At 35.7% G+C, this 21,889-nt stretch overlaps 2 protein-coding genes across 2 annotated transcripts; both read left to right on the forward strand.

Annotated features, from left to right (window-relative positions):
* The first annotated feature begins 142 nt into the window (after positions 1-142).
* LOC103441996 (mitotic spindle checkpoint protein MAD1) lies at positions 143-10,110 on the forward strand. Its single transcript, XM_070826174.1, has 16 exons — positions 143-516; positions 852-951; positions 2,615-2,775; positions 2,954-3,151; positions 3,236-3,328; positions 3,576-3,692; positions 4,319-4,566; positions 5,493-5,664; positions 6,232-6,342; positions 6,429-6,632; positions 7,026-7,188; positions 7,811-7,901; positions 8,210-8,279; positions 8,904-9,032; positions 9,224-9,262; positions 9,706-10,110. The coding sequence occupies exons 1-16, from the start codon at positions 328-330 to the stop codon at positions 9,793-9,795; spliced, it is 2,175 nt and encodes a 724-aa protein (XP_070682275.1). The 5' UTR covers positions 143-327; the 3' UTR covers positions 9,796-10,110.
* Positions 10,111-14,130: 4,020 nt separating this feature from the next.
* On the forward strand, positions 14,131-19,454 carry LOC103441995 (protein NRT1/ PTR FAMILY 4.3). Its single transcript, XM_008380727.4, has 5 exons — positions 14,131-15,012; positions 15,459-15,676; positions 16,069-16,506; positions 16,789-16,931; positions 18,240-19,454. The coding sequence occupies exons 1-5, from the start codon at positions 14,874-14,876 to the stop codon at positions 19,141-19,143; spliced, it is 1,842 nt and encodes a 613-aa protein (XP_008378949.3). The 5' UTR covers positions 14,131-14,873; the 3' UTR covers positions 19,144-19,454.
* Positions 19,455-21,889: the final 2,435 nt, after the last annotated feature.

The raw sequence follows: 21,889 nt of genomic DNA on the forward strand, positions 1-21,889 counted from the left end.
ACACATAATGGTACATCACATGTTATTATACAAATAGTAGGATATATACGTTAAAAGGTTAATAATTTAAAAAATAAAATTTATTTTTATTTATATAAAAACATATGATGTACTACTCGTGTTTCGATTACAATGACAAATTTCTCTAGCATAAGCGTATTTCTCTGGGTTTCAAACTTAAAAAGAAGAAAGAAAGAAAAGACGGTGGAACGAAAAGGCGCCCTCCCCCATTGCGTTTGAATTAGCCCAGCACTCTCTCTCCTTTTCTTTTGTGCTGTGCTGTTAGAGAGAGAGAGAGAGGGGTCTAGGTTTAAGGATCGGTTGAAGATGATAGTAAGAACTCCCCCGACGAAGAAGCAACGGGCGGCGGCGCCGGAGGCGGAGACCACACCGCCTGCCCCAGGCCCTGGCCCTCTCGTCATCTTCGAGGACGACCCTCCTCCTCCTTCTTCTTCCCTTCCACCTCCCGATTCCTCCTCCCACCACTTGCTCTGCACCTATCAATGCCGCCAAATGGTATTAATGCTTCCCTCTCTTCTCTCTCTCGCCAGTGCCGCCCAATTGCCCTTTCAATCCATAACATATGAATCGATTTTATGATTGTTTGCTGATAATCTATGATATTTAATGTAATTGATTCATCCAATTTTCCATAGCTGTATTTGAGTATTTCATTCTGGCAGCTAAATCTAGTATATACGAGTCCTATTGGCCGGAAGCTTTTTTCAAATGTGGATTTAGGACGATCATCTTTGTTTTGTTTCTCTTGCTTGTAGACCTTACTGCAGTGTATTCCTCTTTTATTGCATATTTATTGCTAAGAGGAACCCTTTTCCCTTCCTTTGGCACAGGTTAAATCAGACTTTATAGATGCCTTGAGCAACGCGGAGAAGCAAGCTTCTGATTATCAATCTAAATTGGCAGCTTTAAATGAGAAATTTTGCAAAGTTGGTGGGTTCTTTGAATTTGATTTTCCACTACATTGCTCAACATTGCTCTTTCCCCTTCAGTTTGTCAATTTTTTTTCATAATTGTGGTTCTCACAGTCACAGTTCAATGCTCTATTTCTGTTCGCTTCTTGCAGGCTGAATAGGAATTGCAAAGTTTTCGTTTCCAAACTCACTGTTATTGTTGCACAAATATTCGAAAAAAACATTTCTTTACTTGATTGGATCAACTAATGGTGTAATATGGTGGTATCATAACTATGTAAAGATTTCCGTATCAACAAGTGACAAACTGAATCAATTTTAAATTTTCTTATTTTGATCAGAGTATGTCTTCATGTAGGGACAGGCTGTCTTAGCCTAAATTTTCTTATGTTGTGGGTTTCGTTTAGCAAAATGAACATGTGGTGTAGTGGGTTATGGTTGTAACGAAATAAGTTCACGGTTTGTAGAACAACTTAAGCTTCGAAAGAAGAATGAAAGACAAATAAAGATGGTAAAACAAGGAAACTGGTTGAAGCAGCAGAAATACTTTGTGATTTGAAACTGTGCAGGAGGCTATTTGAGTGCTAAAATTTGTAGGAAATACTTGTGGATTTGTATGATTTTAATTTGGTAAGAAAAAGGATTAGGACTGCAAAGAATGAGAAAGTGCGGCTTAAGCGAACTTGGGGTTTAAAAGAAGTTCAGAGAATGAAGTTCAAGGGTTGAAGAAGACCTTGGTGTTTCGTTTGGGTACAAAGAACACCTTTGAAAGAAGAATGAAATATAAGGAAAGAAAACCGGTTCTAGGAATACTTGGATTTTAGGCTTTCATGGGGATAAGTTTTGGAAAAATGCTTGGGATTTGTTTAAGATTTCAATTGAGTATGACAAAGCAAAGGGGCTAGAACTGCAAAGTGCGAAGAAAACACAGCTAAATCTTTTGGGAACAACAGAAGTTCAAGAAAATCTTATCCTTGTATCATAGTGGGGAATCTTTTGTTTGAACTAGAAATCACTGCTACTGCAACAATCGACACACATCCTAATGGTTGAGCTTAGTGGTGGTAACCCAACAGAAAAAATTTCAATTCCTTTGTTTCAGTCTTATTTTTTAAGAGTAGGATGCATATAATCTATCAAACCTTTTCTTTCCATACTGAGGATAGAATAGACAATATTGGAACTAGTAGCCAAGCATGGATGACTAACTTAAGAGTAGAGAAAAGTCCTGGACTCATTGACATTACTAGAACACCATATAATTATGGGCTGGACTTTGTTAGTTCCATAACCCCCCCCCCCCCCCCCCCGGTGCAAATAAAAGTGCCACTACATCTTAAACTGAAATTCAATTTCTGATTTATTCCTAGGCTCCTAGTAACTTGAACCTAATATGATATGAGACTTGTCTTCGATTTGTGTTGTGAGCCATTTATGTTAAAAATCACTGATACCCCAGATTGCAAAGTCGAAAATAACGAACCATACAACAGCAAGATAGTTTCTTTCTTGTTTGCAACTGCTTTGTCATGTATGCACATGAATTTATTTCATAGCATTGGTAAGATAAGTTCTTTTCCTTAATATCAGAATTCTTTTGTTATTTACAAAGCTAACCATCTGGAAACTCTTTAGATTATCCATTTTTTGTTTGTGTCCCTCATTAGTTACATGTGCTGCAGAATCTGAGCGGAAGAAATATCTGGATCAATTTTTGTATGTGGAACAAGAACTTGCTGCTGCAAAGGGACGTGAACAGGCTCTGCAGGAGCAGCTTTTGAAGGAGTTACATGATTCTCATGAAAGATTGACTAAACAATTACAATCAAACAGCGAACTTGAGGTATATGTATGCTTGAACCTTTATCCATGATGGGTACTTCATCCACCATTTGGTTGTCCCAAAAGAATGATTCAGCTGTTCTCTCTGTTTTTCTTCCTAGTTTTATTTTGTTCCCTGTTTGGAATTCCAAACGGGTTTTTTTCCTGTCCCACTCAGCATATCACATTTCAAATATCAGGTGAAGCTTCAAAATGAAATGAACCTTCGCATGAAAGCTGAGTCTTCAGCAGCTTTGGCTGAGGAGAAAGCAAGTGTTGTAGAGGGGAAACTGAGACATCTTTCTGAAAACATAGAGAGGGAAAAAAAGCGTCTCAATAACGATTTTTCCCAGCTGAAAGGAGAATCCAAGCTTTCTGTTTCTAGAATAACAGCAGATGTGAGTGGTGGTTTTGATTGATTTAGTTTTATAGTCTGTATGAAGTTATGAACATGCCATTCAACCTTCCCCATTCTTGTTTAGCTTGAACGAATGGAATGCAGAGCTCATAATGCTGAGAAAGAATCAGAGCTATTGAAAAAGCAGCTGGATGATATTAAGAAACAACTTAGCGAGGTAGATCTCTTATTTCTATCGCTCCTAGACACCAGTTGATATGTTCTGTGGAATATCTTTCTCATATATACATCATCGCCTGTCCGTTTGCAATGCCAACTGCAGTTTTACCTTTTCCTTTATAATTTATTTGTTTGTTGGGTCAGCTTGGCCTTGATATTGAATTGTCATTTTGTATAATGTTAGGATTTGTCTTGTACTTCCACGAGTTGATCAAATTTTCTTTTAATTCATCTCTATTTTTCAGTGCGTGCAACAAAAAAGCGAAGTGGAGAAGAAACTGTCAAGTTTTACATTTCAAGAAGTTGAATCCACGGAGAATAATATTCTAGTTAAACATCTGCAAGAAGAGCTTAGAAACTTTGTAAGTTTTTGTTGTTGATTTTTTTTTTCTAATGAATAAAATTGTTTCTTCCTATTGAATCCTCAGGTTCTCTATGAAGTTGATTGATGATCATTCTTAAATACTTTTCCATTAAGTTTTTCACAAAAATTTTCAGCTTCTCGAAAGTTTAATTTTTGGTTTGGACTTAAGTTCATAAAATTCTAAACATTAGTGATTAGGCAGCCAATCTGTCTGTATATGTTGAATGGTTCATACTTAGTCAATGCATTGTTTGTTTGGTAGTGTGATTTGGCCATTTGGCCTAGGGTTAAGGAGTATATTGTTATGCTAGCTGTGGTAATTTGAGTTTTGGCTCATCAACCTTTTATATTTTCATCATAGATTTTGTGAGAAGATGAAGAAGGATAAAACAAAAGTTTATCATTTGGAATAAAAGAAATTGTACTGAACAAAAAGAATTTTAAATACTTTGGCGGAGAATATTTGTCTTGTGCTGTTGGGATCTTTGGTTTCAATTTTGAATGGATTTTGGGAAGCTCTCGTTTGAAAGAGAGTTGGGTATGACTGATTTCATCTTTTGTAGATGTGTACTAATATCTTTTTCTTGACTATTATATGACAAACTACTGTTTCTAAATTCCTAGGATGCTGAAGTGAGGGAAGCAAGAAAGCTGAAGTTGGCTCATGAAAATGTTGAGTTATTGAAGGAAAAATTGTTGGAAGAAAAGGGCCGTAGAGAGAGGGCAGAGGCAGAGTTATCCAAACTACAAGAATTACAGCTTAGTATGAAGAAGTTGGAGAATGAATTGACAACTTGGAAGTTGATGAGTAAAGACATTCCAGGCGTGTCATGTTCTGAGGATATACCTGTTAAATTTGCAGCTTTACAAAAGTATGGGAATAGTTCATTTCAGTACTTTGAACCAGCATTGTTAGATAGTTTAGGAGAATTAATAAACTCATAAATCATAGACCTAAATAGTGAGGCTTTCCTTGATGCTTCTTATTCTTCTTCTTCCATTATTTTTTGTTATCTGTTTATTTTTGTTAAGGCGGCCAGGATTGCCCTAGTGTGACTTTGTTATTAGTTGATTAAAATTGAATGTCTGGTATAACATCAATGATATTGGAATTTATTTGTGGATAACTTCCCAGCAATCCAGCGGAGCTGAATATTTTAAACATTTAAAACTAAATGTTAAAAACTGTGTATATTGTATTGCATGGGTATGACTCTTTTGTTTAGACCCTAGAATAACTGTACCTGCTATATACATTTCTTAGGAAGTAGATGATTTCTGGTACTATGTGATGTATGCATAACGTGATACTATGGATAATTGTTTGAGTAGGAAAACTTCATAGTAGATGGTCTAGAATGAGCTGGTACCGTGTGCTTAATTTCAGTGATTGGAAATCTTCAAATCATCTCTGGACTTCTTTCAGTGTTCTGGTTTTCACCTCATGACACCATGTCTGTTTGTTTGTTTGGTGTTTGGAACAATCGCAGAAGGTTCAAATGGCCCAGTCAACTTTGTATATTAGTTGTGGTGTGGTGTTTGGGGGTGGGGGGAGAGGTTAGGACTGAGAATTTTTCTATTCTTTTTCTTATAGTTATGCTTGATCTGTAAACGTGCGTTTCAAGTTTGTGTAGTTGTAGTGTTTATATGTACTGTCGATGTTATCAACAAGTTCTGTCCTCATCATCCCCACCAAACAGTGCAAAATAAAATTTCTTATTTGTTATTTAATCTGAGATTTGTTTGTGCAAAATGTTTTTTGGTCCCTAGTGATGGACATTTTTTTCATTTAATGCAGAGAGGTAATTGATAGCATGATGAAAGTGGGTGAGGCTAATGCTGCCTTGAAACAACTGGAGGTAGCTCTAGATGCTGCAAAAATTGATAAACAAAATGCTGAAATAGAGGCTAACCTGGCGAAAGAGAAGGTGGATGTATCAAAATCAGAGGTTAAGCGGATTGAATTAATGGTAAGCGTGTGACCAGGTAGTTTTACTTTTATGCCATCTTTTTCTTATTTTTTTAGTTTTTCACTCAGGCTGTTGCTAAGCTTATTCTGTATTCTCCAGCTGCTGTACAATCCCTCAAAGTTTCTGCTCCGGAAGCTTTAATTAAATTTTTTATTTTTGCGGGTGGTTGGGCCTGGTGTCAATGTAGGGTTATAATTGTAGTGTTTATCTAGATTCTAGAATGAAGAGAAAATTGGGGTAAATTGAAACAATTCATAATAATTTCAATCAACATGCCTGAAGATTGAACCCTATAATTGTAGGGTCTCTTTATATAGACAATTTGATGGATCATAATATGACAGGAAACTGTAATAATTAGATTTTAAATGATTTATAATTAACACCTACATTTCTATTGTAAAAATTAATACTGAATATAATAAGCGTAATTGATATGCTTATGCCTCTATTGGTCAAAAGCTCTAACATTCCATTTTTCGTACAAGTCGGTCCCAAAAGAAAGTTGAGAAAAACTATACTAATTATCTTTTAAGAATGTATGCTGAAGGAAGTATTAAAATGCAGCTCTCTATGGTTACTGAGGAAAGGGATAAGTTGAGAAATGTCCTTAATGGACTGAAGTCGGCAAAGAATGATGAAGCTGGAGATGAAGCAGCCAGTCAAACTTTTCTTCAGGTCACAGAATTTCTTCTCTTTACTATTTCTAATTCAAGGAATCTCTGTTTAAGTTCATTGTTTGGTTTCCTCGTTTGCACATGCAGGAGGTTGAATCATCACTTGCAAAGAAAGAGGCCTATATTAAAGAATTGGAATGTGGTCTGTGTGAACAAAAAGAAGTTAATAGTCGTCAACGTGAAGAAATAAAGTTGCTTAATGAGAGGTTGAACAATGAAGCTAGAAGAATGAAGTCATTGGAGAGGGAGAGCGATCGACTTCGTTCAGAGATCGCTCTGCTGGAGTCCAAGGTGGGTGCCAAATTTATTCGGAGCATTATTGGTATGAACATTATTATCTTAATTTTTCTTGGCTATTAAAGGAGCACTGCCGGGTTTGAATGGTGGCTGAGCCTTGAACTTTTGTGGACTATGGCACCAAGCTCTTCCCTTAGGAAAATATCATTATTTGTACTTCCCTGCAGATTCTTTTTTCATGCAATGAGAATCCTATCTTACAAATATTTAAGGAATTAAAAGATTTGTCCAAGAAAAAACTATTGTCAGATATGTAATGGCTTTCTTGTGCTAACCGGCCGATCCCAAAAGGAACTGCAGTTGCAGACAAGCAATCTAAACCCTGCCAGATGAACAGAAAAAAGTGCAATTCGATTACGTAATTTCTGAGATCTTTTGCTTCCACAGATTGGTCATGGCGATTTCTCTGCTGCAAATACTAAAGTTTTAAGAATGGTGAATACTCTTGCGGCTGATAATGAAGCAAAACAAACTATTGAGGCATTACAAACTGAGTTACAGAAGACAAAGGAGAAGTTACAAGCTGTGGAAGAATTGAAAAGTCAATCAGGTAAGAACCACACAGTTCTTTTAAAGAGAAATTTATGTGAAAAAACTTCTTTTTAAGGTTCCTGTCTTAGAAATGAATGGTTAAGAGCATTATATTGTTGTCTCGGATTTGCTCTGGCTGTGCATGGATGACAGTCTTAGATGAGTTTGGGGATTAAAATAGTTTTAAATTGTCATATTACTAAAGTACGCTGTTCCAAAAACTAAATAATTGATTTGGATTCTAGGAGTGGCTTTAACATGGTACTTTAGGTCCAAAGATCCCCCATTAACTGATACCATAATAATATATGTGGCTTTCAAGTTGCTGCCACAACTACCAAATTAACCCCACCACCAGCAATACCTTGATTGCCACGACTGTCCTCATCTACCTCCATTGTTACCATTGCTATTATTGTCACCCTCGTCGGCACCTTTGTTGGCGTAAATTGTGGACAGCACCATACTTGCTCCATAAAAGTGTGTTCTAATTTACCTCAAGAAGGTATAACTTAACGTAGAAATTAGAAGATATTACATTGTTGTTATCTTTTGACTATTTAAGTCAGATGTTTGTTTGTCTCGTCATGCAATTTTGTACTGAGTTTATTTGCATTGCTTCATTCTCTTGAACTTTTCAGGTGATGCTGGAACATTGGTGGATTCCTACATATCTGGGAAGATAGTGCAGTTGAAAGAACAAATTGCAACTCTGGAAAAACGTGAAGAAAGGTGAGTGACTGATGGATATTGTTAATATAAGCGAACTTTGGTATACATTGCTGTACCTATTTTTAACCTAAGGTTTTAAGAAAACTTGGCATATTCCAGTCTTGGGGTTCCCCACTTTTGCTAATTTATTCGGTTTGTTAGATGTAAGAAGATTGCATTAGATTTAAGTTATTGGGTGGGCTTATTGTGAGAGGAGGCAGCTCTTCTATATATATATGTTTTGATGTCCCTTTCATTGTATGTTCACAGTATACCTAAACTATAATACAACTTTTAGGTTAAAACATTTGAATTTACCCCTGTAACAGGTACAAGACTGTTTTTGCCGACCGAATTTCAGTGTTCAGGAGGGCATGTTGTGAGCTCTTTGGTTACAAGGTATATCATAGATGTTGCTCATTTTACTTTAATTTTCATATGACTAGTAGTATTCCAGTTAACATGGCATTCCAGCTAACATGGTGAGGAATCATTATAATATTCGGAGCTGAAAAAGTCTTATATATAAGGTGCATTTATCTCAATATATCTTCATTACCATGCGTATGAAACTGATTTATTCATGTCACGGATTAATCCATCTGTTCTTGTTAGATGCATTGATATTAGTATGCATTCAAAATAAATGCCAAAGTAGTTAAAACTTGAAACTACTAATATCATTGCTAAGGTAAAAACTTTGTAGTGTTCAAAGTTCATCTTTTGCTAAGTTCTATTAACAGGTTTAAAGTTCATTCTTATGTCTATATGCTTTACTAACACTGAGAATCAATCATATAAAGTTTTAAGTTATTAAACATGTTGAATTAATAAGTTGTCTCTGTCTACATTTGCTATAATATGATCTAGTTTGAGAGCATAAATAGTTGAGATCATGAGATTTATTACCAATTTTTCATGGCCAATTGTTTATCTTACTTAAGTGTCATTCCTATGCAGATTTGAGACCTGCATGGGCCATTGTGAAACTGTAACGATTATCTTTTGATTACAATTTTGCAGATTGTGATGGATGAACACCAGCGTCCCAATGGAATCCCCATTACACGTTTTACCCTCCAATCTATATATGCGCAAAGTGATGATGAGAAGCTTGAATTTGAATATGAATCAGGGAGCACAAACATTTTGGTAAGATCGTATTATATGAAGTCATTTTCTTATGCCTTCCTAAAGCTATTTTAGTCCTTTAGATTTCAGTTAGGAAACACAGCAGGCATATTTTTTGGGGACATCTCAATTTTCTCTTTGTTATTGTTTTTGAGTTCGTAATAAAACAAATGCAGGAAGAAATATAATCATATTATTGTTTGATTGAACAGGCAAATGATTACACCTCGCAGTCTGAGATATCTCAACAGGTATGGAGCATGATGTTTATCTAATCTTAGAACTTTTTTTTTGCATGCTTCTGTACTGGTAGGACTATTGTTTCTTCGTCTCTGGGTGATCCAACCTGTACCAGATTATTTGAGGATTCAATTAGGGAAACTCTATTCCGTATATGTCCATGATTCATATTTCATATGATCTGACAGATGGTTTCAGCCGTAGTTGTACTTATTATGTTCGGTGTCCAGGTTTTGTTTCCCTGTTTCCTTTTATTTTGCTTTTACTTTCTTTCATTCCCTTTATTTCAGAGGGGAGCAAACTAACCTTTTGTTTTGATTTCGTGAGGAATGTTAATATGGTACTCAAGAGTCGGATGTTTCTTCAGGGACTTAAGTTTAAATCTTTCATCGTGATATGTGGTTGTGAACTATTGGAGTTACCTTGTCAACTAATCTGAGATAACATTTTGCAGGTTGAGATATTTATTCGGAAGTTGAATTCAATCCCAGCTTTCACTGCCAACTTAACAGTGGAGTCTTTCAACCGGCGAACCCTGACTTAAAAGCAATTCAACCTTGATTTCTACTACAGATGAATCACCAAGATTGTATATTTCACGTATCATGTTTGAAACACAAAATGTGTAGCAGGTATGCCATCTATCTAGGTTTGTCTTTTCTTTGGGTACTGTGAACTATCAAATATTTAACCCTCTCGCAGAATCCGTTTAATGGTAGATTTGATCCTTATTCATTCAATTTGTACTAAAATTGTGAGTTTGTAAGAGAAGTTAGTGTGACGTGACTTACTCCGTATATTTGTACGGTATTCTTGAGGAATATTTCACACTAAATGAAATTGAGATAAGCGAAGCTAATAGTAGTGAATGTGCATTTGAATTACTTGGCAGAGAAAATGATTTAGAATCCGAGGTGATGCAGCAAGATTCTTGTGATCCATAGGAAGTGGCCACTCTTATCTTCTGATGCATCATTTTGTTCAAGAAACTCGTGGACTAGGGTGGCGGGGGATGTGATGGTGATGGTGGTGGTGGTGGTGGGCAGAGACGGTCGGCGGGATTGATGGTGACAGTGGTGGTATTGGTAATGGTGGTGGGTGTGTGTTCATGGTTTTTCCTTAAAATCCGCTTAGTGTTTACTGAGATTTTGGACGTCAAGGGTTGATAGAGACCAACTAAAGTCCCTAAACGATGCCAATTTGGTATCATCTCTCTATCAGGATTTCACCACCTTTAAATGGCATGAAGTTCACTGAAAAAGAATACCAAACCTAAAATTTTAAGGAAAACTAATGAAAATGGCTTGAAAACATTGAGTTTTAGCGATAAGGACAAAATAAAGGGTAAAGTGAATAGTACTATGAATGACTTTTTAGTGTAAAAATATGGTTTTTCGTTATAGTGAACAGTATCGGGAGCATTTCATTAAAGTTCCCAAAATTTTAAGGCCTAAAAAATGCAACTGAGAGCACTTGTAGCTTCCTAAATAATTATTTTCGTTTTCTTAGACTCCAAATTTGAGATCATTATAGCAAGAATTATCTTAATTAAGAGAAATTCTCATTGGCAATAGTTAATAAGTATTAGTTATGATCTGATAGGTAATCTTGATCTTAATATTGAAATCTTTAAAGTCATGGCAAACAACAACGTAAAATGATAAGACCACGTAACTTATGTTCTCAATACCTATAGAAATTTCTCCATATGAAAAGGGCAAAAACGGCCGAACAATATCGGCACTGACCCATATATTATATACCAACTAACGCCAAAGCAGCACTAACATAAAAAAAACTAATGTAAAAGCTCATAAGGAAAACAAGATGTTGAGTAATGTTAGAATATCGTTGAAGATGTATATAGCTTCAAATGGGTAATAAGGCATTTAAAAATGTTGATTGGTGAATTGCATGACCTTAGCTAAGCTAGCAATCATTTCAGCACAAGACAAGAAGAAAACAAGTGGAAGGAATTGAAGCCTCTCCTCTCCAATAACTTACAAGGCTTAGCTAGTTTAGCTTGCCTAGCTTGCCTTAGCCTTTAGAGTTGTGCATGTCCACCTACCAACTTTCTCCCTCAATCGATCCAATTAAGGGACTTTTTGACCTTAACAAATACACATTCCTACATATTTTGAAAATGGTCGAGTATGGTGCAGAGAATTAATAAATTTATGATAATGCTCCTGCCCTTATTTATTTGGTCCAATGGCTCCAAAAGTGGCTTTTATTTGGTCCAAGTTCAGCCAACTATTGACTTCTTCATGTGTTGACATATTGGTGAATGTACACTACGTAACTTTAATTCGAGTTTGAATTCTTACACTTGTATTTTTTATGATTACTAGTTTTGTTTTGGTGTGCCATTTGATTCAAAAGTCAAATGTTAAAATTAAATATACAATGTCCCGTCATGTGATAGTGATACGAAGACTGCATAAGAATACCTTCTATGTTAAAAAAAATAAAAATAAAAATTGTGTCCAAGTTCAGGCTACTGTGGACTATTGATGTATGCACAGAAGAAACCACCACCCAAGTCCAAGAGTTGAAAATCACACCAAGTTTCCGCCCACTACATCTCCCGTGGCCTACCGCCTAATAGGTTGGAAGTCACTCTTTCTTTAAGCACATCACATGTTAATTAAACAACATGCACACACTAAACCCTCCATTGGGGCAATTAATTAAATGCCTTAAACATGTAATCGCAATATTGTTATTTGCTAATGCGCCCCCCACTAATTAGACATATCTAACATTTGTCGATGTAAGAAAAGATAATGCAACAAATTTTTGCTTGAGACAATGATCTCAGATGCATAAGAGGAGTACATATGTCCACTTTATAACTAATCTGCTTACGATAACCATATATTGCCTATATACCAATATATATAGCACATATATATGGCCAAATTGTAAAATTTTGCGGTGTTTATTATTCTGGGCGCTTTTTCCATTCTAGTGAAACCTATAATTGCTCAATCTGGTGGTTAATTAGATTATTCATCTTCAAACGGCTGTGCTATGTGTTTACCCTCTCCTCTTAATTTCGTTTAGAGTAAAATATCACTTGTATCGTAAAAAAATTGATGTGCTCCCTACAGTCACCCGATGTGGTCCATTTTTACAAGTTAGTGCATCAAAACATTGTGACTAGGTCATTTGGATATTCCCACAAGACACTCTTTCCCTCAAATTCATTAGCTCTTTTTTTTTTTATCAATAATTTATTTTTTGTGCATGGTTGAAGCAATACGGTAATCGACTGCAATGGCCATCATATATCATTATAATCCAAAGAACTTTTACCAAAAGTCTTGCGCCTTCTTGTTCTTTTCCAAAGAATATACAACGCAATTCCTACAAAAGTGGACAGTCACTTACCAAAACAGATTTAATTAAGTGATGGAACTGTTGATTGAAGAGTTAAAAGGGAATGAGATCCACTCCATATTTCTATGTATAAAACCTGCAAATCAAGATATTCGGACTACTCAATTTCAATCTTAATACCCTTGTTAGCCTATTCATTGGCCCACTTCACAAAAATTTAAAAGCTTCAACAATCCAAATCTCTTTTTCTCTCTCTCTCTCTTGCATGAATCTCTTGGTCCGGAGCTACGGAACCAGATTTGATCTAAATCCGAGTTAATTAACGGGAGTAAAAATAGTCTTCCTCACTTTCCATAGTGGTAGTGCCTAGTGGTGATCAATTGGTAAAAAAAAAAGAACACCAATCAATAACAAACACCTTTTGGATGTGGATATATAGACTTGAAAGTGTGGTAAGAAAACAGGATATAACAGTGGTAATATTATGTGTGTTGGGATCCACTTAGGATATTCATATGTTGTGTCTCCACTTTGTCTCCCCCCTATTACTCAACACATGTATAATATATTTCCTTGTACTTGAAGATCAAACCATACCTTTATCTTTTGGGTCAATGTATCAAACCACACCTTACACCAAAAGTATACTAAAAACACATTCACATATACAATATATACCGTAGTAGTACTAGTAGGTATGAATTTGAGCACAGAGTTCCCTGCCGCCAAACTCATACATTAATGCCGTGTGTTAAGAAGATCAATTGTTGACTAGGAGAGATTTTTTCATGTACTGATATTCAAGGGATACTCCACATATCATAATACAAGAAGATGAAATACTATATTTTTTTTGTATCCATTCACTTATTTTATGACACGTGGAGTATATCTTCTTGAATAATGAGCACTTGAAAGTCATTTCCGTTTAGTAGCTAGTTTATCATGCAGTTATTCTCTTATCGGGAGTGATTCTATAGTGGTGGATAGGTTTTCAGCAATTGACAGATATTGGTTTAAAGAAGATATCTAATCATCAACTGCTACATTATGTGATCTATAAAATATGATCTAAAAAGATGATCTCTTTAACATGAATTAAGTTTTAGGTTTGGATGCCTCGAGACTTTTGAGTGGACTTTTAAGTTTTGACTCTCAAGTTTGATGCCGTTGTCGTGGATTAATGAACAAATTCTTAGGGTTTGGAGTTTTTTTTTTCATTGTTAAAAGGAGGGTTTGGAGTTCAATCCAAAACAGGAAATTTATTGGAAAACAATAACTTTACTAGAAGGAAGTAAGTGATTTTCAACGTGCATCAAGTGATTTTCAACATTTACCGACAACTACTTTTTACTCTGTCTAGTCAAGCTGCCAGTAAGAATAACAATGCAATGGACAGTGTAGACCACACCTGCTTCAACAAACCTTGTCTCATGGATAATTCCTCGATCGTCTGGTCTCCTCTCCTCCTCCCCCATATCATGCAATCCCAAACCTCCCCCTCCTTCTCCCTCATACAATACAACCCCAAACAACCCCCTGACCGTGTAATCCAACCACCCTCACTTCTCTTCTTTTCTTTTCTTTTCTTTTTTCTTCTAGTTTTTAGTTCTCTAACTTTGTGAGGTCAGATTACTATTTTAACTTTATATTTGACAGAAAAACTAATGGAGTTAACGGAAGGACCAACTATGTAACACTAGGTGGAGTTGGAGGACCCTATGAGCTATATTATCAGAGTTTAGCTGTTTAGGAACCATAACTAAACTTGAGTAAGTCTTTTAACTTAAGAGCTCAACTAAAAAGCACATCAGAGACACTCTTAATTAGTAAGATTATTAGTGCTTAAATTTAACTTATTAGCTCAATTAGAAAAGAACATTGGAGTTGTACTCTAATGAGGTCATTAGTGCTAGAAAAAACTAGCTAGATAGGAAGTTGGGACTTGTAGCAGCGCGGAGCCTTTTTTTCCTGGATGAAGTGTTATCCACGTGGTTATAGTGCGTGTGGATTTAATATTTTGGTTTTACTTACAATCCCACGGCGCAAGGAGCTTGGCTCTTGGCTTATAAATTTAGAACAACCCAATTGCTTCCAATTCAGAATTATTAGCTTCAGACCAACACAAGGCAACAACCTTAACAGGCATCCTTTACTAGCCCTCATCTATCTCCCTCTCCCTCTCCCTCTCCCTCTCCCTCTCCCTCTCCCTCCTAGTTTGGCCAAAGAGAGAGAGAGACACACACACACACATATATAGCAGCAGGGGCATCTATAGATATGGAACAAAGGAGGCAGAACCACAAAGTTGAGGCCATTGACACATCTGAAATGGCGGAAGAGATGACTGTTGATTGGAGAGGCAGACCTTCCAATCCTACCAAGCATGGTGGCATGAGAGCTGCTGCATTTGTTCTTGGTATAGCCACATCCTCTATATCTTCTTCTAATTACTTTCTCTAATTTGGTATTTTTTGAATTCATTTTCTCCTGTATATAACTTTTGTGATAACTAATTATTCAGACTTACACTGAAAATGGTTTGTTGATTTAGCTTATGAACCACACCTTTTCTCAAATGAAAAAGAAAGCCGCACCCTAATTATTATAATCTTTTATTTTAATATAAGATATATTTACATAAAAAGATGAAGGATTTGAGCTAATTTATACAATATGTCAATCATAATAATTTGGTCAAACTCGTCATCTACTTAATTACTTTACTAAAACTCTATTAAATTAAGCCATAGATTGTACTAATTCATTACGATTAAGGAGTTAGTTCATTACTCTTTTTTTCTTTTTCGTGTGATTTTAACGTTCGTAATTAAGTTTGTATGATATTTTTGTTTTCATGCACAGGGCTTCAATCATTTGAGATAATGGGAATTGCTGCAGTTGGGAACAACCTCATAACATACGTGATAAATGAGATGCACTTTTCTCTGTCAAATTCGGCCAACGTAGTGACGAACTTTATTGGAACTGTCTTTCTCTTAGCCCTTGTTGGTGGCTACGTCTCTGATTCTTATCTTGGGAGTTTCTGGACCATGCTTATCTTTGGTTTTGTGGAACTTTCGGTGAGCTACCTAGCTTAAAGCTCAGCCTTCCCTCATCATGATCTCACCATTTTTGTCTTTTTTTCTTTATCCATCCCTGTTAATTTTCTCTCTCCCTCACGCCCTCTCTCTCTCTCTCTCTCTCTCTCTCTCTCTCTCTCTCTCTGCAACAAATTCTTGCTAAACTTGTTTATGCTACGAGTCCGTTAGAGTTACAGAATAATACCGCTAAAAATAAAATCACGTATTCAAATATGACGACCACTTATTTTTTTTTAACAATTATTGATTGAGTAATGTCTCTACGTACTCAATTAATTAATTCATGTGAACAAATGATTGATTGATGGATTCATTTTTGTACATGATGATATATGTATGTCTGCTGAATCTGCGCGCATGCTTGCATGCAGGGTTTCATATTATTGTCAGTCCAAGCTCATGTTCCGCAGCTAAAGCCACCCCCATGCAACGTTAATAACGGAGAGGAGTGTGTAGAGGCAAAAGGGTTCAAGTCACTAATCTTCTTCGTAGCACTTTACTTGGTGGCATTGGGAAGTGGCTGTGTGAAGCCTAACATGATTGCTCACGGGGCTGACCAGTTCAACCCAGATGACCCAAAGCAGTCCAAGAAACTCTCCACCTATTTCAATGCTGCCTACTTTGCCTTTTCCATGGGTGAACTCGTCGCCCTCACTCTTCTCGTGTGGGTCCAAACTCACTCTGGAATGGATGTTGGCTTTGGAGTCTCAGCAGCCGCCATGGCGATGGGGTTGATCAGCTTGGTTTCTGGCACCCTATATTACAGGAACAAACGACCTCAAGGAAGCATACTCACTCCCATTGCTCAAGTATAATATTTGAACTTTTACTAATTAAACTTTTCAATTTAATCTTTTTAATTAATTAGTAATTTATATGGAATCTAACATATCTCACGGGTTAATCAGGAATGGTTCGTATAATCGGTTATAAATATATATACTGTTTTGATGTGCATGTGTCGGTATGCAATTTTGTTGGATTATCATTTTTTTTTTTAAAAGATTAACATGTGGTTGGCGAATAATATGAGATTCTACACATGCACGTAAACAAATGAATATATAATATCTTATTATTTTCCTTTTTAGGTTTTTGTGGCTGCAATACTAAAGAGAAAGCAGGTCTGTCCATCTAATCCACAGATGCTTCATGGAAGCCAAAACAATGCGCTAAATGACAATGCTACTTTCTCTTCTGACGCTGGCAGCTTTCTTCACACTGAAAAGTTCAGGTACAAATACAAGGACCTTGAAAATTTAATATAACAGTTACAAATAGAAGCATATTTTAAAAATTATAATAATTTTATATGTTGAATTAAATTTTAATTATCTGAATACATGAATTTGATAAATGAGGATATATGAATTCGGAGAAGACCCATGTCCCAAATACAAAAGGAGAAAACACGTATATCCTTATTTCTATTATTTTATGACCTACAATGGGAGCATCTTGTTTTCCACGCTCGTGTGCATGTCTTCTAATTCGGCCAATTATTTTCCCACTTGTAAAAACAGTCCCCTTTTTTGAAGAAGGAAACAGATCCTTTCTGGATCTTCTCACTGAGAATTCGGATGATTAATTGATATTAATCCTTCTTCAAAGATCGTGCTATCATAATTAAATGTTTTTTATATTTTCAAGCTTCAATTTGTGTGAAAAATAGAAAAAACTATGGCTACATGATCTTTGATAAAGGGTTGCTATCAATTGATCTCCAAGAACCCCAATAAGGAGATCCGGAGAGGATCTGGTTCCTTTTAAGAAGATTGTTCATCGCTTTGAGATTGTTATAAAATTAAAAGAACGATAGTTTTATTCACACTTATTTTTATTTCTCAAACACTTAATTTTACTTTTCACACACATTTGTTAATTTTTTACCATTGATTTTTTTTTCAATTCATTTCATTTAACAACTAAAAATAAAAATAAGTGTGTAAAAAATAAAAATGATTGTGTGGATAGAGTTATCCTTTAAGGAACTATACATTTTTCTCATATTTTTTGTTGATATGATTCTCAAAAGGTAACCTTGTTTTTTATGTACCATTACACCTTGGTGGTGTTGCAAATGCATTTATATTACTAGGTTGAAATGTCAATATCATACTGTAAATTAATGTCGTTCATCCACATTGTAACACCGAATTAATAACATCACATGGTTGTATGGTTGTCATTTTCACTTGACATACATTGTTCAATCATTCTGTGCTAGCTTGAGTTCTTGAAAATTGGCTGCAACGATGAATTCACAAATTCTAGTTTCTAAAGTGATCAAAATCAAAACAATGACGATAAATCGATCAAAGACTAACTACATATCAATTAGATATTAAAAGTGATCATTTCACCAATTGAAATTAGTTCATTATTTTAGCCAATTTCCTTAAGTTTTTTGTGCCTAGTAGTTGTCCAACAACTAGCTATAGCCATGATAGTTACTTGAGAATGCTTGTATAAATGTGTATTGTGTTTTCTAGTAATCACGCATGCTTGAGTAATATCTTCCAAATTAATTCATGATGATCAGGTTCTTGGACAAGGCCTGCATTAAAATTCAAGATCGCACTAACTCAAAGGAAAGTCCGTGGAGATTGTGCACCGTTACTCAAGTGAAGCAAGTAAAAATACTTCTTTCAGTCATCCCAATTTTTGCTTCCACCATAATTTTCAACACAATTTTGGCTCAGCTCCAAACTTTCTCGGTCCAACAAGGAAGTATGATGAACACCAAGCTAACCAAATCCTTCCATATACCTCCAGCTTCACTTCAATCCATCCCTTACATCATTCTTCTCATCCTTGTCCCTCTCTATGACACTTTCTTTGTTCCATTTGCTCGAAAATTCACCGGTCACGATTCCGGTATCTCCCCATTAATGAGAATAGGGTTTGGACTCTTTTTTGCGACGTTTTCGATGATCGCGGCTGCCATCATGGAGGAAAAGAGAAGGGATGCAGCTATACATTCGAACCAAATAATTTCCATTTTTTGGATCACCCCACAATTCTTGATCTTTGGATTATCGGAAATGCTCACTGCCGTAGGCCTCATTGAGTTCTTTTACAAACAATCCTTGAAAGGGATGCAAGCATTTTTAACTGCCTTGACCTATTGCTCCTATTCATTTGGGTTTTACCTGAGCTCCCTGCTCGTCTCTCTGGTGAATAAGATCACAACATCCTCAGGTGGTGGCGTTGGTGGTGGTTGGCTGGGTGACAATAATCTCAACAAAGACAGACTGGACCTTTTCTATTGGTTGCTGGCAGGCCTCAGCTTCCTCAACTTCCTCAACTATCTATTTTGGTCTCACTGGTACTCTCACACCCCTTCATCTTCATCAGCACCAAGTGCACTACCCCAGCTGCATGGTCATGACACTGCTCGCACGGAGGATTATAACCATCATAGACTGGATGATAATATACCATAATTTATTTAAGAATATTTAGGGTTTTTAAGAAAATAACTGTGAATTAATGAAGGTGATTAATATATATAGGGCTCGATTGAGGCTCTGATCGATCGACAGCGTACACACATATATGTAACCATTATAATATGCACTACTCACATGCTATGCATGTATAAGGGTATCCAAATTACTCTATATCAATAAGAGCATATATAATGGAGAGATGTAAAGTTTGAGATGTAAAACTTGTATTTAGATATGTTTTATATATATTTCTGTAAGATGTAAATGTGAAATCTACTCTAGTGAGAGATGTAATTTGGACCACATTTACCTTTTTCTCTTTGACTGATAGGTCTCGTCTTTGAGATGTAAAACAAAAATAAAAATAAATTGTAAAGTTTACATTTTCTAACCATTATGAGTATTTTAAATTTCATCCATTTGAGAGCTTTCCGGTTAACCAAAAATGAAAATGCTTATTCCAAGAAATTTTGCGTCTCTCGTTACATATATGCTGTAAGGTGAGGCCGTGTTTAATGTGCACTCATCTTATATTTCTTTGAGTAAATTGTACAAATGGTTCCTCAACTTTAATCAAATTGGAGCAATGGTCCCTCAACTAAAAATTCATTACCATTGGTCCCTTAACTTATCAAAATGTGTAGCTATTGTCCTTTTCATCAATTTTGTCAAAATTTTGTCAAAATAAGCTATGTTGGAATGACCATTTATATAATTAGGGTCCCTTAACTCATCAAAGTATATAATTATGGTTCTTTTCGTCAACTATGTCAAAAAATTTGTCAAAACGAGTTATATTGGAAGGACCATTGTTACAATTGAGTTAAAGTTAAAGGACCATTTCTCCACTTGAATTAAAGTTCAGGGACCAATGGTAATGGATTTTTAGTTGAGGGACCATAGCTGCACGTTTTGATAAGTTGAGGGACCAAAGGTAATGGATTTTTAGTTGAGGGACCATTGCTCCAATTTGATTAAAGTTGAGGGACCATTTGTACAATTTACTCTATTTCTTTTTTCATTTGTTTTGGGAAATTCTACGGTACCCTTTAATAAAAAAAGAGTATTAGTACCATCTAATTTGAACGTTGATAGTTGCAAAGCAATCATGTTCAAGTATAATATTCTACCTTTATATTGTAATATGGTCATGGTAATACTTAAAGACTTGTTTCCATTACACTACCAACGTTGATGATTACACATGCATGTCTTATTACAACATAGATGTAAATTATTACTAGGAAACGTCATGAAAGTACATAACATCGTAAGTCACTTATGACCTCCCTACCATAACATATAATAGTTGTAAACACACAAAACAGGTAATCACCGTTACACTATAATTGTTAATTTACACTCTGATGTTACATAATAATCACGCTATAACTAATTACGCAAAATGATGTTATTACTATAACAATGTTGGTTTTTATTTTGTGGACGTCATATTAGATTATAAAGGTAGAACAATATACTTTGACGTAATTGCATTACATTGCCAACATTCAAATTAAGTGGTATCCATACCCCTTTTTATTAATAGCATACTAGTCCGCTCCCCAAAGAAAGCACCCCTGTAGGCAAATACGTATTGAATACATTTCAAATCACTTTGAACTTTTTATTTGGAAAGAAACCAAACATATTTATATAATTAAGATGTAGAACCATGCATATTGAGTGGGTGCCAAATTAAGATGAAAGATGTTTCATGTTTGGCAATATATCATTAGAAATGAATGGACTTGGTTTTTTCTTCTTTGCAAGGAATTTGAGTAATTAAGAAAAGGGAAGGAGGATATCTCGCATCGTGCCTTATCCTTTGATTCTCTGAATGTGATAAAGGCAGATACGCAAGTGGTAGGATAGCTATTGTTACTGTAGTGAAGTGATGATTTGTTACTTGAAATTAAGGGAGAGGGATCGAGAGTCTCCTCTCGTCCACCTCTCCTCCACCTGTAGGCTGTAGAGTGTAGAGGAAATCTAACCACCATGAGGCTTGAGGTGATGCATGCATGCATAAGGAACATGATGATGAGTAATACTTTTCAACAAGCAGTGAAAATAAGGGCCCCTTTTCAACAAGAGAGACATGTCTCAAACATGTTTTGATGTTGGTGGTGTCGGAATCATATATAAAGATGAAAAATATAAGGGCCCCCTTTGCTATCCTTTTGAATGAAACTTCTCTCGTGCAAATGCTACGTCCATAATCTATATGTTTGCCAAAAGATTAGCATGTCTGTCTAAGGAGGCCCCCTCCCCCACTCCATCGGCAGATTCACCACCACGAGCACAAAGTACTGCAACTTTAACTTTTTTACGTTTCAAAGTCATGAATCAGGATGTTTATGTCTTTGAAGTTGTTCACTGAATAATCCCTGCTTTTCAATTAGGTCCGTGAAAATGCCTCAACCCCAATTGTATCTCCTAAGCGCTGGCCCGATTAATTGTTAACATGCCACCTCAAACTATATTCTACATGTTCCTCCATAGTCATAACCCACTAGTCTAAATATCATGTGTCTTTTAGCGCATCTAGAATTTAGTGTTAGAAAGTGAGTATGATCGTGAGAGTTAGAACTAGTCATAATGTTCTTATTAAAGAGTTTCAAATTGTTCTAATCAGTTTGAAATTGAAATTTTAAGTGAATCTTTATACTTAGCACTCATAGTTGAATTGGAATTGTATGTTAGTTTCCTATACTGTTTTTAATAGAGAAATCACAAGAAT

The sequence above is a fragment of the Malus domestica genome, chromosome 08 (assembly GCF_042453785.1).
Source record: "Malus domestica chromosome 08, GDT2T_hap1".
NCBI classification, from domain to species: Eukaryota; Viridiplantae; Streptophyta; class Magnoliopsida; order Rosales; family Rosaceae; genus Malus; species Malus domestica.